The following is an 18,546-nucleotide window of genomic DNA, read 5'->3' as shown; positions in this document are numbered from 1 at the left end:
ACTTATTTGTCCCCCTCTCCAGACACTCCAGTGTATACTCCATCTTATATTTTACTATAAATCCAGTATCTAACCTTGAAAAGTCACCTCTGACTGTTCCCTCTGACACGCAGGGGAACTACGCATCCCATTTACCTGGACAGTACTGGTTTATGCCCGTTGTCCCAGCAAAATGACCCAGAGCATCCCCATTCATTCTAAAACTACCCCAATTTAGATGACAAATTATAAGGTCATTCTTTCCATAATCCTTACTTAGTAACCAATTGCTAAATATTTCTCTAAGTTTCCTCTCCCTTCAACTAACTCATCACCTGAAGTGGTAATAGCCTTTTGTCTAATTGCCCATCTCCACATGCCAGTTTTTTGCACACACTGTCCCTCTGCCTTGAATACCCTCTCTCTTTTCATTTTGTGAACACCAATCTGGGAACTCATACTAAATGTCATCTCTGTTGTGAAGCCTTCCCAGACGCTTCCAGTCCTTCTCTTTGCCTTCCGAAATATCAAAAACTGCAATACTAGTAACATGTGGTGTGCACTGACTGCTTACTATGCCCTGAGCTTAAGCAATGTTAAATATTTTCTCTCATTTAATCTTATAGTACCTATACACGATAGGTTTTATTTTCTACATTTTTAAAGTGGAAACTAAGCCTCTGGAAAATTAAGTAATTTGGCTAAAGTTACATGATTAAGTAGTAGAACTGGGACTTGAAACCAAGTATATTTGGTTCTGAGCCAAAGCTTTTAAATCCCTCCCCTGTACTATCTCACCGGCACCACCATTAACAGGTTTCTGTGACCCAACACATTTGGGCCTGTGCTGCAATTCTGTCCCACTTGGTCACATCTGTGCACTGGTAATTCTGTACGAACTTCACAGGAGGACCAGTCATATATTAGTAAGTGTCCTCTGTCTCACTTAAAGAGATTGGGATGACCTCAAGGGATAGGGAAAGGCTGTGCTATTCATAGCACCTGCAATTGTGGCTCAAAGCAGACACATTGTAAGGTCAAAAGCAACAGACTACTCAGTCATAAATTCTCATGTAGAGGGTTGTCTCACCTGCAGTCTTAATAACTAGAGTATGGTTCAGGATTTATCTAGATTTAGACCACAATTATAAACTAGCAAGATTTAGGCTAACCCTAATGGATTTTCTTAGGCTGGCACAGTGCTATTTATTAGAATCAGCCATCAACATTTAAAATGTGCAGATTTTTTTTTTACACTAAAATAAAGATTTTGAGCTTTGTTTGAAACATTGGGTCAACATTTTTACCTAATATAACTGATAGGAAGTAATAAATGTCTCCTTTAACAAGGGATGTCCCCTCCTATTCTTTTTTTTTTTTTTTTTAATGTTTTATTTATTTCTGAGAGAGAGAGACAGAGACAGCGTGAGCAGGGAAGGGCCAGAGAGAAAGGGAGATACAGAATCTGAAACAGGCTATAGGCTCTGAGCTGGCAGTCAGCACACAGCCCGACGCGGGGCTCGAACCCACGAACCGCGAGATCATGACCTGAGCTGAAGTCGGACACTTAACCGACTGAGCCACCCAGGTGCCCCGTCCCCTCCTATTCTTTGAGCACCACTATATTTCCAAAAGTGAAGCCAAGAGTCAGCTGCCATCATCATGCTTATGTGGTTGTTCTTAAGACATTTCATTTTCGCCTTTGGCATGTATGTCTCCAGTAAAAAGCTATGTGTTCATTCCATGAATTTGGAAAGACAACAGATTAATAAATGTGGTTTTAAGTGTAACTACCTAATAAAATAAACTGATGCCCGATGACAATATGACACATCAAAAAGTATTACCAATTATAATTACAGATTGATGGCCTTTATCAACTAAAAGTGCAATTTAATGTCCTTTATGTTTAAGCAAACACATATACTTGTATTCAGGCCTGTGGTCCTGATGAAAAATAAAAACAAAAGGATTTCTGTAGCTAAAGGATTACCAAAAGCGGGTAGGATATCAAGGCTGGTAAGCTGAAAGGAAATGAAACCACAGGGAATTAAAATGCAAGGATATACTAATAACATGTTCAAGGTGAGAACTGAACACAAATCTACAAAAGGTTGTCATGTATATAGCTTGAAAATGACAATATTTTAATTAATGTGGGAAAATACAGACCAAAATTTAACTGTTCTAATCAACCAATTCCAAGTTTTTCTGTAGTATGCCCCTACACAACTGAGCACACAACTTAAAAATGTAAATATTACCTCTCCCATGTTCACTTCCAGGGAAGAAATTAAATAAATTCACAAATTTTTAAGGCGCTCTAAACTCAGTCATGTATTTGTGGTATCAATTTTTAACAACTTTTTAAACCTACGCTACTATAATCAACTCAAGGATCTATCATTCTGAAATGATAGTTAATTATCCATATATCACATATTTATAACCTGGGCCCTGAGGAATACCTTCACCATCAAGCCAGAAATGGGGGAAGAAAGCAGTTCCCATAACTCAATATTTTTCATTTTATCTGTTTTATATGCAGAGCTCTGCGTTCAGGTATTCTGAAGCTTTGAAAATCTCTCAACTCCTCTCAACGGTTTATCAAAATTTAAAGTGACCAAGTAGGGGCGCCTGGGTGGCTTAGTCGGTTAAGCGTCCGACTTTCGCTTAGGTCATAATCTCGCGGTTCATGGGTTCGAGCCCTGCGTCGGGCTCTGTGCTGACTGCCAGCTCAGAGCCTGGAGCCTGTTTCAGTCTATGACTCCCTCTCTCTCTGACCCTTCCCTGCTCACGCTGTCTCTCTCTCTCCTAGAAATAAATAAAATATTTAAAAAAAAAAAAAAAATTTAAAGTGACCAAGTGATGAAATCATAATGTTGGCAAATTTGGGAATTCCAGCCTGTCTTACAGTTTAAACTCCAGCTTCTCCTGGAATGTCTTGATTTTTAAAAGCAAGAAAGTGAACTTTAGAAGACCATGATAACTACATTCTGTAACAGGAACAAAAAGGTGCTGAACTGACAGAATTTTCTAATAACCTATGTAAATAGTTAAAGAAGCCAACCTCCAATCAAAAAGCTTATTTGTGGTGTCCTAAAAGGCAAGAGGTATACCTAAGATACATCTACATGTGCTCTCAATTACCCGGGCATTTGCCCTAAACAATATTGTTAAGTAACAATGTTTAAATTTCAACCTTCAAGTTTTCATGAACATAGTACACAGCATTTAATTCCTAGCGCTCCATACTGAAACATGAAATATGCATTTATTGATGAAGTTTCCATAGGAATTGCAACTCCTTTTAGTATCATGCAATAGCTCACTAGGAAGAGTGGCAGCAGCAATGCTCTGAATGTGGAGACAATAAAAATCTGGACGTTATAACAATTTGTAAAGAGAAAGAACATGTCTGCTTAGACATCATTTAGATATTCAAGGCTCTGAGACAACTGATGGACATAAAAAGTCAGAAAGTAGCTACAGAAAAAAGAGGAGCCTACCAGAGGTTAGTGAACAAATACACAGCGTCATCCCTCACGGCTGACTCCGTCTTACCTGAGGAGGAGTAGGTGTGGAAGTGGGTCTACCTATGGGTGGAGTGGGATTTCTGCTGCCACCTCCAGACATAATCTCCTCCGTTATGTCTTTCCCTCCCTGGTTTGGATCCCGAATTCTTATCTGTAAGGTCAGAATAAGATGGTATATTTAGAGATGGGTATCTATGTAGTATACTTACAGGTATACGATGTATTAAAGGTATAACCTGGGCAACCTACCAAATATGAAAGTTGATAATCACTACATCTGACTTTATGTCAGTCACAGAACCATATGGGGTCATTCAAAGAAATTTAGGACATTAGTTCCGACGTGAACAAATTAGAATAACAAGCTAAAAAGAGATCTAGTACGCAGAATTTCTAGGTCAAAAAGGCAAAGTATTAATGCCGGTCTTATAAGCACTGACAAATTGACTGATTTTATGTGCAAAAATTAATATAAGATTCATAAATAAAATTGTTTTAAAATATATGTTACTCTGTAGAAGGAAGTTTTAAGGGTCTTAAATGGTTAACAAAATGAAAAATGTACATATCCTAGTAATTAGGAATAGGAATTTATGTTGCAGATAACTTTACATATGCATGTAAGAATGCTAACTGTAACAGTGGCTCTTCCAGTAAAGGCACAGAAACAATCTCAAGGCTGATCAAGAAGACAGTAATTAAAAAATTATGCTACATTCCAAACATATCCAAATATGCTACATTCCAATTTATTCCATAAATACCAAACAGACGGTAGACACAATGAAAGAGATCTACATGTACTGATATAGAATGATCATCAAGAGGTATTGGTAGGTGAAAAGATGCAAGATGCAGAACAATGTGTGTGGTGTTCTCTTAACTTTTTTAATGGCTTACAGATATCAGTGGGGACGGTGCTATAAAGGAGAGAGAGCACCAGGATACAGGCCTTCCATCCTTGATGGTGCTGAGACATAAAAGCCCTGTCTGCTGTCATTACCTCCAGAGAGCAGCCAAGGTAGACCTGGCTTCTTGGAAATATCAAGGAAATAAAACCACCCAGATCTGGAAGCTGTCTGAGGAGTTCTTCAGTAAGATTCCTAACATCAACTATGTTTTCAGAAGAAACTGGTTTCTACTACAGTTTTAAATATTGGTTCTAATTCAATTGTTCTATTTTCTTCTGCAGTAGCATCTATTATATCTTCCATTTTCATTCTCTTCTTTAATAATGTTTGTGTAATCCTGAGTGTTCTTCAAGTCCAACATCTACCATGCTGTTTCAGCATTTCCAAAGCATACTTTCTCAACTGTAGTGTCTGGAAACACTGGAATGTCCTGTTTATTATGATGTGTGCACGAGATATTTGTGTCTGATAATAAAAGAACCAAGTTTTGAGTCTTATTAAATTTTACTAAATGAGAGCACTGTTAAGAGTATTGACTATGTGGGGAAAAAAAAAAGAGTATTGACTGTGATGATATCCTTCCCACCTATCTTATCTTTGTGAATTCCATTTTGCGTGTCCTAATAGGTAAAAGTTGTAAGCCACTCTTCTACAGGATGTCCTACAACATGAATTATATATTACTGCACTCTAATTTTCTTGAGTCTGCCTTACTAGACAGAGGCAAAGCCCCTTAACTTCTTTAAAACAAGAAGTTTTAGACTACATTTTCTAAATTCTGCTCTTACTAAAAAGAAATCTATTCCAATAGGGAGGATTTTTCTTGTTGTCCTTAATATTTTGCTCATGTTCTCGTGCTGATTTCTCCCAGTCAGTTCATATTTGAATGTAGAACGGAAGAGGACTAAGTTAAAGGACAATCATCAGTATGTGAAAACTGAGCTCAAACTTCTTCCACTTACTAAGATCTTAGCAGACAAACCCTCCCAGATCTGAAGAAGGCATGGTGTCATCTAGCACATCTAGCTGAGTGCACGCTGAAAAATAATATTAAGCAAATGCTACTTGCAACTTCTAGTATAAGTCCATATAAATCCTTTGGTCTAGTGGTTAAGGACGTAAGGGAAGAACAAAAAATGCAGTCATTTGTGAACTGCGATGAATACTGACTATGGCTGTGGGTAAACTTACCTGACAAGCAAGTGTGCATTCAATTATAAAACAGGAAAAATTAAGAAATATCTCTTACTGTTTTTTTCTCTCTCTTGGCTGGAGGGGGCTGCTGCTGCGTAGGCACTATGATTGGTGCTGACTGATACACTGGCTGACTTGGGTAAAAAGGCGTTCCTAAAGAATTAGAAAAAAATGAGAAGAAGCATTCAGTTATTTTGTTAACCACTATAAGACTACTAATGGCACCATGTCTCCACACAACCAGTTAAAAAAAAAAAAAGTAACAAAAACATTCCTCTTAATCATCTCTATCCACTAATTCCCCACTGTCTACTAAAGTGATCATGGAATGATTCCAAGCACTCATAAACAGTGATCTTTTTGTTACTATCCAACATGAAAACAATTAAATAACCAACTCCTGCAGATGGCCATCAGAGTTACCTTTCAAAAAACTAATTAAACTATAGCACTGCTTTTAAAAATCTATTCTGTGGACCCACCCATTCCCTGCAATGAGATTTTTAAACAAGGGTTTGTGTGAATATGTTTGTGTGTGAATTTAGTTAGAGGCATGAGAATATATCTGATCATCTTATAGATTGGGAATGGTTTAATTCTTCTCCCAACCCACAGAGAACCACCGTTAGGCTTTTTTCTGCTACAAGAGTGAAACATTTCCTAAGCCTTAATGGTGGGTCCCTGTGACACTAGTTCTACGTCAACTGGCACTGAGAGGTCAACTAAGATTCAGTAAATTATAATTCACTGATGACCATGACAAAAGTTACATGGGTAATGGTAAGGGGAATGCTTCCTGATTAGGGTGAGTTCAGTAGTGAATCAGATGGAAATTAAGACAGTAGAGCATAGATAACTCCTTTTCTTAAAATTTTTGCTATAAAGAAAAGCAAAAAGAGGTTTTGTTTTTATTTTTAGGACATGAATTAAATAATATGCCTATATGTTGAAAGGACTAATCCAGCAGAAAGAGAGAAAGAAAATAATTATGCCAGAAGAGGAGAAAACAACAACTAGAGAAATAACTTTAAATGTGTAAGTGATGGGATCCAGTGCTCAAGTAGAAGACCGGACTTTGGTAGTAGCACTGATATTGAGTTACGATAACAAGAAGGGAAAAAAATGAAGGTATAAAGGTAGTTAGTTAACACAGGTAAACTTTTTGGTACTTTAATAAACAAAAAACGTTATCTCTATTATCGCTGTCAACATCAACGTCAAACCATCCCCACCATCATCACAGTAATCTTCAAGTGGCAATTTCTTGGAAGCAATATGATTTGTAGTACCAGAACTGTGCAGATCTCAATCAAACAGGGAGAAGATCTAAACAGGGGGCATGGCTAGGATTTTAATAAATTCAATGTGAAAAGGGAAAAACACCATAACCATCTTTCTGGTAGTGTAAAATCTGAGTTCTCAAAATCAACCTTATTTCTTTTTATGTTTGTTTATTTTTGAGAGAGAGACAGAGAGAGAGACGAAAAGAAAGAAGGGACAAAAGACCCGAAGCAGGCTCTGTGCTGACAACAGAACGCCTGATGCCAGGCTCAAACTCACATGCCACGAGATTATGACCCGAGCTGAAGGTGGATGCTTAACTGACTGAGACACCTGGGTGCCCCTCAAATATCAAGCTTATATAAGCAATTCTTTACTACTGTAAAATGTCACTAATCTAAAACAGAGAAAACAATCCCCTAAAATTGGTTTCAAATGCTGCTAGACAAGCAATACGATATGCTCACTTTGCCATATTTTTTAAACTAAGTGAAATAAGATCCAAAAAGTGAATCATCCCTTTAAGACAAATGTTAAATTGTTCTAATGGAATGGGTTTGAGTCAACATGACTGGCATATAATACACATATAATAAATACCAGCTGAATAAACCTGGTAGCACAGGATATCTCATTATGGGGTTAAACACAATTAGTAGAATATCAAGTCAACTGTGGACCCCAGTAGAGCAGGCCTTCTACCCTACCAAACAATGGTTATCTTTTATAAAATACTAATCCAACATCTTATATAGTCAGAGGCATTTAAAAACATTTATTTCAGGGCACCTGGGTGGCTCAGTTTGTTGAGTGTCTGACTTCAACTCAGGTCATGATCTCATACTTTGTAAGTTCAAGCCCTGCATTGAGCTCTGTGCTGATAGCTAAGAGCCTGAAAGCCTGAAGCCTGCTTCAGATTATGTGTCTCCCTCTCTCTCACCCCTTCCCTTACTGTGAGTGCTGTCTCAAAAGTCAATAAATAAACATTAAAAAAAAAACACACACAGTTATTTTAAGGGGCACCTAGGTGGCTCAGTTAAGTGTCAGACTCATGATTTCAGCTCAGGTCACGATCTGACGATTGGTGAGTGTGAGCCCTGAATTGGGCTCTGTGCTCATAGCGAAGAGCCTGCTTGGGATTCTCAGTCTCCTTTTCTCTTTCTCTCTCTCAAAAATAAATATTCTTTAAAAAAATAAAAAATGTGAGTACTTTTACATACCATTTATCAACTCGGCCTGTTACTCAATGTCCCTGAATGTTTCATGCATGGAATGTAGCATGTCTATCTACATCAGGGGTATGGCAATAACACCAAGAAGCTAAATCCAGTGCAATGCCATTTATTTTGTAAATAAACTTTTTTTGGAAGTCACTCACAAACAGTATTTTATCTATTATCTATGGCTGCTTTCTAACTAAAATGACAAGAGCTGGGGCACCTGGATGGCTCAGCCATTCAGCATCAGATTCTTGACCTCAGCTCAGGTCCTGATCTCATGGTTATTGAGTTTGAGCCCCAAATCTGACTCCTCGCTGATGGCGTGGAGCATGCTTGGGATTCTGTCTCTCTCTCTCTCTCTCTGCCTCTCCCCTGTTCTCTCTTAAAATAAATAAACCTTATCTATCAATCAATCAATGAATAAATAAATAAAATGGCAAGAGTTCAGTAGTTTTAACAGAGACTAAATGGCCTGCAAAACCTACAATATTGCCCTTTATAGAAAAAGGGCTGATATTTTTTCCTGATCCCTGTTCTCGACCAGTGGTTCTCCAAAACCTAGTCTATACAAAGTGTATCAATGATATATGGCAAAAGTTACACAAATAATCACATTATGATAATAACACACACAGTGACACAGTTATAGGCTTGCCAATTTGACATTTTGGAAAGGGCTGTTACTACTTTGAAATTATTTCAGTCTTCTTTGTTTTTAAAACAGCCTTCCTATTATATGAACTGATACTGACATTAAAGAGCAGTTTTCTTTGCAACTCTTACTGGGAAAAGTAAAAATCTAATAGTCACTTAAGTTTCTTCCTCTATTTTACTTTACTTTTTTAAAATTTTATTTGACCAAGACATTGAAAAACCTGGAAACCACTAGTCTGTCTAGTCAGCATTTACATTTCTTCCCATTGGTAAAACCCTAAGCACAAATATCAAATAAGTGCACTGTACAATCCTCAAAGGCAGAAGAGTATCTCAACATCTACATTCTAAAAAATACTTAGCATGTTACCGTTCTTAAAAATTTTTTAAGTTTATTTATTTGAGAGGGAGAGAAAGAGGACAAACAAGGGGGTGACAGAGAGAATCTGAAACCGGATCCACACCACCAGTGCAGAGCCCAATATGGGACTCAAACTCACAAACTGCAAGATCATGACCTAAGCCGAAATCATGAGTCAGAGGCTTAACTGAGTCACCCAGGTGGCCCATCTTTTTTTTTTTTTTTTTAAGTTTATTTATTTTGAGAGAGACTGTGTATGTATGGGAGTGGCAGAGAGAGAGAGAGAGAGAGAGAGAGAGAGAGAGAATCCTAAGGAGGTCTGCACTATCAGTGTGGAGCCCAATGCTTGGGGTTCCAACTCATGAGAACCCCATGAGTTGGAACCCCTTTAGATTATGAGAAGCTGAAATCAAGAGTCGGAGCCATTATCCAGCCACTCCCTTAGCCCAGGTGCCCCCACCTAGTACACTGTCTTATATATACATTGCACATCTTCCAAAAACCTTTCAAAACTTTGAATTTTCCAAAGGAACAAAGATAAACATAGTGGCTAAATATGCAGGTTGGCAAATAAAAATCAATTTATCCTGTAATATCTCAGAATAATAATGTCGTTATACAACCACATCAACAATCAACACTCCACAAACACAATAAAATTCAACCTAAGATGCCAGAAAGTTTCCCAGCTCTACACACCATGGAGAACAATGAATGAATTCCTTAGCTTTTAGGAACTAAATATCATATCCAATCACCACAGAGCTCAGGAAAAGAGTAGAATGAAAACGAAAGGGGGAGGGGAGAAATCATATGGTACAGTAAGAAAAAAGGAAAGTATGCTGGTTTGAAGCACAGGAGAATGGGACCTTTTACCAGGTAAATTCTCAATCTTTTTCTTTTCTTTTCTTTTTCAGTATCACTGTCACTGCTAACCACACCTCTTTGTTCCCAAACCAAATTTTTTACATCTTGGGCCATCACCCACAGTGTTGGCCTGGAAATAATTTTAGTCTTCCTGAGGTATTTTCCTGATATACCAGGCATTGAAATATTTGAAAAAAACTGAAAAATGACATTGAGCAAATACTACTCAGTTATTTTTTCATAACACTGTAAAAACACTGCAAGAATTAGAATTTAATGATCTTGATTATTTAACTTCAGGGAAGGTAAAAATAATCTTTGAGAATCACTGTTCAAGATTTAAACGGAACAGAGGAGTGAAACATTAGTGTACTAGAATAAACTAAAAGCTAAGGACTAAGAACTAAGAATTCTGCAAAACAGACTGACTCACCAGTGTAGCCAGAGGAAGGGCTTCTGTCCTAGAAGACAGGACTGCTGTGCTTCAGTACAGAGAACTAGGCTCCGATCCCTATACTTGCTGTTTTTAAGTTTATTTATTTATTAATTTAGAGTGACAGAGAAGAGCATGGGTGGGATAGAGAGGGAGTGAGAGAGAGAGAATCCCAAGCAGGTTCTGCACTGCCAGCCTGGAGCCCAATGCAGGGCTCAAACTTAGGAATCGTGAGATCATTATCTGAGCTGAAATCAAGAGTTAGACACTTAACTGACAGATTCACCCAGGTGTCCCAATTCTTTTTGAAAATTTTTGAAATTTTTGAAAATTTTTGAAAATTGTGTTAGTCACATAAGCCCATGTGGATAATTCTGCATAATTTAAATTCACTGGATTTAGATTTGTTAGGTTTTTTTTTTTTTTTAAGGTTTATTTTGAGAGAGCAAGAGTGGGGGAGGGGCAGAGAGAGGAGAGAGAGAATCCCAAGCGGGCTCTGTTCTGACACAGGGCTCAATCCCACAAACCCAGAAATCATGACCTGAGCTAAAAGCAAAAGTCAGACACTTAACTGAGCCACCCAGGCACCCTTCTATACTCCCTTTTAACCTGAACCCAAGGACAGAACAGAGGAGGAAAAAGAATAAAGGGAGGACATCAGGATCAGAGGATCCAAGAGAAGATTCCAAGTAAAGAAAATAGGAAGGGGGGTGTTTATGGCTTCTAGACGATCAGGTCAAACAGCTGCCCCAAGGTGGTAGACCTGAAGAACCTAGAATTGATGGGAACTGCTGGATCAGGACTTTTAAGTCTGATCGAAAAGCATATTAACTAGTGAGTCTTTACAACTAAAATATCTGCCAAAATAATGAAGATAATCTAAACCTCCTATCAATAGAGGACTGGATTATAAATTTTGATTCATTCCTAAACTGGAAAACTATGTAGCTTGAAATTCTATAGATAATAAAATGGAAAGATGTCCATGAATATATTGTGAGATGTGTGTGTGTGGCGGGGGAGACTAGAAGTTTTAGAACATTATAAATTTTATGTGTCCATTTGTATTAAAAATCATTTAAATGGAAAAAGTATATATTGGTCTATTAAATCATTATTTTTTAAGGGAGAGAAGTAGGGAGAAAAATTGGCTATTTTAACTTTATACATTTTATATTTCTATCTTTCATCACTAATTTGGTTACTTTCATAATGAAAAATTATTTTCAGATTTTTTTTTCATCTTAAGGAAACTAGGGAAACAGTGCTTTTGATCTAGATGACAAATTGCCTACTTGATAGATATTGAATCTGCCTAAGAATTTCCCCAGGAAGAAAAAATATCTAACAAAGGGAGCAGACATCAACAATATCTGAGATACAACTGCCCCTTAATATCCTGCTTTTTGTGCAAATAAACAAATATGGTTTGTATGTAATAGAAATAAATAAAGCCAAATATGTTACAATATTGTATATACAAATCAGCGAAATACTTCCCTATTTATAAACTCATCTATATTGTTTCTATACATACTGTAGTGGCATTAAGAACAATAAAGAAGGCCGGCACAGGTTTATAATAGAATTTTAATAACCTTTTCTGAGTCAAAAGGCCATTTATATAATTTGTAAATAAACAGATTAGAATTCATTTAATTATTTCTTTTTTAGAGAGAGACAGAGAGGGAGAGCATGGCAGAGGGGCAAGGGGGAGAGGGAGGACAGGAGGGTGGGGGAGGGAGGGACAGACAGAATCCCAAGCAGGCTCAATGCTCAGTGCAGCGCCCAACATGGAGTGCGATTCCACCATCCTTGGATCATGACCTGAGCTGAAATCAACAGCTGGACGCTCAATCAACTGAGTCACCCAGGCACCTCTAGGGTAGAATTTAGTGAGACATCTTCCAAAATGATTTTATAAATTAGAAGATAAAATTGCACTCCCTTTGCAACATGGGATTAAAAGAAAATTCTGTGGATTTTAGCATGTTTACTCTGACAGACCATGTCACCTTACAGTTTTCTATTCAATAAATTCTAGATAATATCAACAGCCAATTTTACTTTTTTTTTTTTTTTTTTTAATGTTTATTTTTGAGACAGAGAGAGACAGAGCTTGAGGCGGGGAGGGGCATAGAGAGAGGGAGACACAGAATCTGAAACAGGCTCCAGGCTCTGAGCTGTCAGCACAGAACCCGATGCGGGGCTCAAACCCACGAACCGTGAGATCATGACCTGAGCCGAAGTCCGACGCTTAACCGACTGAACCACCTAGGTACCCCCAATTTTACACTTAAAAATAATTTTATTTAGGACACCTTGGTGGATCAGTTGGTTAGGCATCTGGCTCTTGATTCTAGCTCAGGTCATGATCTCACAGTTCACGGGATCAAGCCCTGAATCTGGCTCTGCACCGATGGTACAGAGCCTGTTTAAGAATCTCTCTACCCCAGGGGCGCCTGGGTGGCTTAGTCGGTTAAGCGTCCGACTTTCACTTAGGTCATGATCTTGCGGTTCGTGGGTTCGAGCCCCGCATCGGGCTCTGTGCTGACTGCCAGCTAAGAGCCTGGAGCCTATTTCAGAGTCTGTGTCTCACTCTCTCTCTGACCCTCCCCTGCTCACGCTGTCTCTCTCTCTCCTAGAAATAAATAAAAATATTTAAAAAAAAAAAAAAAAAAAAAAAGAATCTCTCTATCCCACTCTCTCTGCCCCCCCATACATAAAAATGAAAAAAAAGTAATTATTATTTATTTTTATGTTTATAAAAAAATTTTAATGTTCTATTTATGTTTGAGACAGAGACAGAGCTAGAGCAGGGGAGGGGCAGAGAGAGAGGAAGACACAGAATCCAAAGCAGGCTCCAGGCTCTGAGCTGTCAGCACAGAGCCCCACATGGGACTTGAACTCTTGAACCGTGAGATCATGATCTGAGCTGAACTCAAGACATTTAATTAAGTCACCCAGGCGCCTCTAAATAATCTTAACTGGATTTAAATTTATAGAATAAGTGCCAATACCAAGGCACTGAGGTGGTCTGAAAACTGCAAGTTCAAACGAAATTGAAGGGGCAAACAAGGAACGCTTCAATAGTCAGTCCTGGCAACATTCTATGTCAGAGCTGGTGATGCACAAGTATTATTTTACTTTAAAAAACATATATGGGAGTGCCTGGCTGGCTCCATAGGTAGAATATAGAATTCTTAATCTCAGGGTCATAAACTCAAGCCCCACAATGGGCATGGAGCCTAATTAAAACAAAAACAACACATGTATGCAGTACATGTTGTTTGGAAAATATCAATATTTCTTAGTAAAAATACAATTTCAATAAAGCTGTGTTTTATATATACATACTTGAGACATTTAATGCAATTATAAAATGTATCATTTTGAAAGGGCAGTTCACAAGCAGCAGTAACCCAGGTAACAGAAAGGTTTTCTCTTTTCTAAAAGAAGTAAACCCAGGTTAACACTTGGTTCCTTTGTCTATTTCACCTCAAAACCTAAAGGAAACTTTTTTTGGGCTATTCTAATACCAGTTAATTCTGTTGTAAAGGTTTTTAACTGAGACACTAAATCCCAATGTTAGGAAACTGGTTACTAGACACATGTTTATAATAGATTACTCTCAAAAGAACAAGCTAAAATTTTAATATGTCCTTTCTGATAGCAGAAAAGATCAGTGCTTATTGAAACCTAAAGCTTAATTTTTCTAGTATTTGCTGATTTTACCCCTTAGAATTCAATTTCTATATAATAAAGCAAATTTGGCAAGTGGTAGAAGTTTATTGAATAATATGTCATTTTCATTACTCTTTACCTTAGTACTGGCTTACAAAGTACAAACATGGCACTTATTTCGTACATTAAAAACATTTGTGATTTTTCAAGGCATTTTCACTTCGCTAATCCTCAAAATCTTCCTATGACACAGATCATATCACAATTTTGCAGAAATGGAATCATGGGGATACTAATTCTACTCAGTCATCCCACTCCCAACTGCTTACTAGTCATTGCTCTAGGTGCTAGGGATATAGAAGTGAACGAAAGAATAAAATTTCCTGCCTTTGTGGATAGTACATTCTAGTAGAAAAACCTTAACAAAGGCTTTGGTAAATGGTAATAAATGATTGGAGATAAAGAAATCATAGGAAAGACATAAGGTATAGTTGCCCCTTGAACAATGCACAAGTAAGGGGTACCCTTTGACCCCTTGCACACAGGCCAATGTCCATGTGTAAGTTTGGAATTTCCAAAATTTTATCTAATAGCCTGTGCTGATTAGAAGCCTTATCAATAAAGTTAACAGCTGATTAACACATATTTTGTACATACAGTCTTAACAAAAAAGCTCAAAAAAAAAAGTTATTAAGAAAATCATAGGGAAGAAAAATACACTTACAACACTATACTGTATTTACTGAAAAGAAAATCCATGTATAAGTGAATCCATGCAGTCCAAATCTGTGTCGTTCAAGGGTCAACTGTATATTTATTCTATCAGCAAAAATCTAGTAACAATCCAGGTAATGATGATTTGGTTGAAGATATCAGAACCTTGAGACATGAGTTCTTTGCAACAGAATTACTAGCCCTTTCAGAAGATGTCATTAAGTAAATATATTTCTGAAATACTATTTTCTTGTAAGCCACTCTCTAAAAAGCTTTCAGGTCAGAACTGTTTGCAACATTTTATTTCAAAATTCTTTACAACACTAAACCTCAATGCCTAAACTGATTAGCAGAACAACAAAATGAAGTAAACACAAAAAACTAGCAGAAATTGCTCAATATTTCATACATACTTACTTACCATAAGCATTGGGGAAGTCCCCAGGTCCTGGTCCAGGGTAAAAAGGCCCTGGCCCTGGTGGTTGAACTGGATATTGTTGTGGGGGCCCAACATAAGGAGGGCCACTATGACGGTACTAGAAAAGAGAAATTAAAGACATTTATAAATAACATGAAGGTAGCTTACTATAAAAAAATTTTCATATATGTGTGTGTATATATAAGAGAATTACTTAAATAAGGTGAAAACACTTGGTTAAATACATTTAAAAAAATGCTTGCTTGCCATCAAGATGCAGTGAGGATGAAGAAGTAAATGCATTAGGTAAAACCATACAACAAATCAGTACACAGACAGACATCAGCTCACTGTAAAATTATTTCAGGATGGTAGCTTTCAATGGAATTGAATGATATCATAGGAACAGTGTAATTACTGAGTCTATTTTAGAGAAGCTGGATATGAGGAAGGGACGGGGGGGAAAGCCAGGAGATAAAAATAATTTCTCTAACATCTTAGAAAAACTTAAGAAAAGAAACATAGAAATATCTTGTTACAATACTATGGAAAATGACAAAATGGCTAGACTTATAACCAACAAGAAAGTTCACATATTACTAAAAACCATTGCTATCACCCCTCTACCCGCTTCTTCTGATGAGAATTTGAGTTAATCCTCACTCTAGCGCTGGACCACACAGACCGGGGAGATACTTTACCTGTGGGATACAGTACTGAGGACCCTGGGGCACTGGGTACGGCATGGGCAGATGGTTAACCATCATGATGTGCTGATTGGCCTGATACACTGCAGTGGGTGTCTGTGCACCAGGACGAATGGAAGGACTGCTGTTCGGGATGGTAGCTCTAGGAGGCTGTATCTGAGGCCTCTGAAAAAACTGAGGAGGGGAGAAAAAAATATTCATATATATTTTTTACAAAGAGAAACATGTAAATTTTACTATCTTGAGCTTTCTCCTTTTTTCCACTAATAAAAAGGTTATCAACTTGAATTGGAAATACGATATACATGAAAAGAGACAAACTGCCTATGGCTGGGATCACAAAACATATCCAACACTAGGCACACCAAGTCAAGTTTTGATCAGTGCTGTCACACGTGTGAAAATAGGGCGGTCTCACTTTTAAAATGAAATCTCAGCTAATTTAAACTAAAAATTCTATACCATAATTATTAATTTTTTAACTCTGTGATAAAACATAAGAAAAGCTTCTGTCTCTCTAAAACTTGTTCTACTATATACAAGTACTGATTATTTCATTAAGAGTAGGTGGCTCATAATCAACTTACTAAAAATTAAAAGCAGTCCCCTAAAAACTACCATTCAAGTAATTTATAAAATATTTGGAAGAACAAGAAATCAACCTGGATATAAATATTTTCATCTCAGTCAAGTTAAATTAAAACTACCTATAGGGTAGTCATGTGCTGATTGTCACATGATGGGAATGGCCTTCCTTCCTAAAAAGTGGCAACCCATATTAAACTGAACCCAGTTTTACTTTATTGAATAGTTTTTGCAATGAAAGTAGAAAATCTAGACAGACTTAAGAATGGTCTGGAAGGAACAGAACTCAAATTTATCAAATGGCAGCCAGTAGCTGTGGTTATTTATGGTTCTCACTGCAGGCTTAAAAGCCTTGAAAACAATATACCAATTGTAAATTCCCACCATGAATTCATGTGTATTCATCAGCAATCAACTGTAATTGTCTCATTGTAATAATAATAAGGGAATAGAGTAATAAAGAGGCCATGCAGAACCAGTAGTTGTTACCTGGATGGGTCTGAATCCTCCCTTCAATTATGAAGCAAGAAAGCAGCAGGAAACAGAAAGAAAGCCAATGGAAAAGCTTATAGATCAGTAGGAAGGGGTAGGACATAGCATGCAGCTCAACAAAAATATCTTGGTATTTAGTAATAACAGGAGAAGAAGGAAGATTAGAAAATCAGAATGACAATTCTCTACTTGAGAATTCAAGGACGCAGGAATTGAAGATTCAAATCACATTTAATTGAAAATAAATCCAGTGGCAAAAGTATTCTAATAGTAGCCACAAGTTATAACAGTTTGAGAGGATGTCTGCTTAGTAGCACAAGTACAGTTGGCACTACTGATTCCTACTGTTGGCTCTACAAACACACATTATGTAATTTGGCATTAGTTATTTAGCTTCTTAATGATCCACTTTCCATTTTTAATGGAGAACAGAGGTAATAATAAAGAGCCATTCATTATTTTAAATTCTACAGGGGCGACTGGGTGGCTCAGTTGGTTAAGTAAGCATCCTACTCTTATTGATTTTATGGTTGGTGAGACCGAGCCCCGCATTGGTCTATGTGCTGACAGCAAGGAGCCTACTTGGGATTCTCTCTCTTTCCCTCTCTCTCTGCCCCTTCCCTACTTGCTCACTCTCTCTCAAAATAAATAAGCTAATTAAAAAAAAAAAGTTTACAAAAGTCCTAAGAAATAATTAGGCTCTTCAAAATTTATCAGACCCTTCAGGCCAGAAACCTGCTTTTCTCAACTAACACAGCATATAAGAGGCCACTTAAAGCTTTAAAATGGGGAAATCTGAAGCTATTCTTAAAATGTGGTCTAGCTCCAAAATCTCCTGATTTGTCTCACAATTCCAGATAGGAGTATTTCTATTGGCCCAAATAAAGGCAAGGTGAGCTTTGACCTTTGGGCCCACTCAAGTCATATCCTATCTTACTCTTAAGCATCAGGCTACCCAAATGTGATAGAAGAAATAACTTTTCATCTTGTGCTCAACTGGAAGAATTAGAATCCAGCACCCAAGGCTCATCCCCATTTGGCCTTTATAACCCAGGACAAAGAAAGCCCTAAAGAGATTAAGTCACAGAAAAGCAACAGACAGTACAGCAGGAGAATGGAGTCAATGGGGGAGGCCACAGAGAGTAGCTGATGGAGATGAGAAGAAAGTACAAGAAGCAAACTAGTTGGTAATAGAGGAAACTGGGCTGGGCCACACCAATAGCAAGCCTTCTAGTTATCTCCACCGACACAGTTTTGGTAACAGACACAAGAATTTCTGTTGACTTCAACCAAGAGCCCTGAACTAGTAAACTTTCCACCAAAGACTTCACTTCACTTCTCTTAATTACACAGCAGGTAGAATCTATTACTCATCAATGTATGTGAGCTATAAACACATTTTAGAAGTGAACTTAAGCATTTTTATAACTTAGATAATCTTATCAGGGGCCACAGAACTATTATAGGTCTCAAGGAGAGAATAGTCATTCATTTACTCAACTGATTGAGC

At 37.5% G+C, this 18,546-nt stretch overlaps 1 protein-coding gene across 1 annotated transcript in view; it reads right to left on the bottom strand.

Annotated features, from left to right (window-relative positions):
• LOC120221383 (eukaryotic translation initiation factor 4 gamma 3-like) overlaps positions 1 to 18,546 on the bottom strand; it is a 211,283-nt gene that overhangs the window by 12,344 nt on the left and 180,393 nt on the right. The window contains exons 7-10 of the mRNA XM_039218750.1: positions 15,954 to 16,133; positions 15,256 to 15,370; positions 5,676 to 5,773; positions 3,544 to 3,666 (exon numbers count right to left, since the gene is read on the bottom strand). Of these exons, the coding sequence (XP_039074681.1) occupies positions 3,544 to 3,666; positions 5,676 to 5,773; positions 15,256 to 15,370; positions 15,954 to 16,133 (516 nt within the window). The remainder of the gene's footprint in view (positions 1 to 3,543; positions 3,667 to 5,675; positions 5,774 to 15,255; positions 15,371 to 15,953; positions 16,134 to 18,546) is intronic.

This window comes from Hyaena hyaena, unplaced genomic scaffold (genome assembly GCF_003009895.1).
Source record: "Hyaena hyaena isolate Hyena2069 unplaced genomic scaffold, ASM300989v1 scaffold_780, whole genome shotgun sequence".
NCBI classification, from domain to species: Eukaryota; Metazoa; Chordata; class Mammalia; order Carnivora; family Hyaenidae; genus Hyaena; species Hyaena hyaena.
The sequence above is the reverse complement of the archived record's forward strand: the minus strand, read 5'-3'. Positions and strand labels throughout refer to the sequence as shown.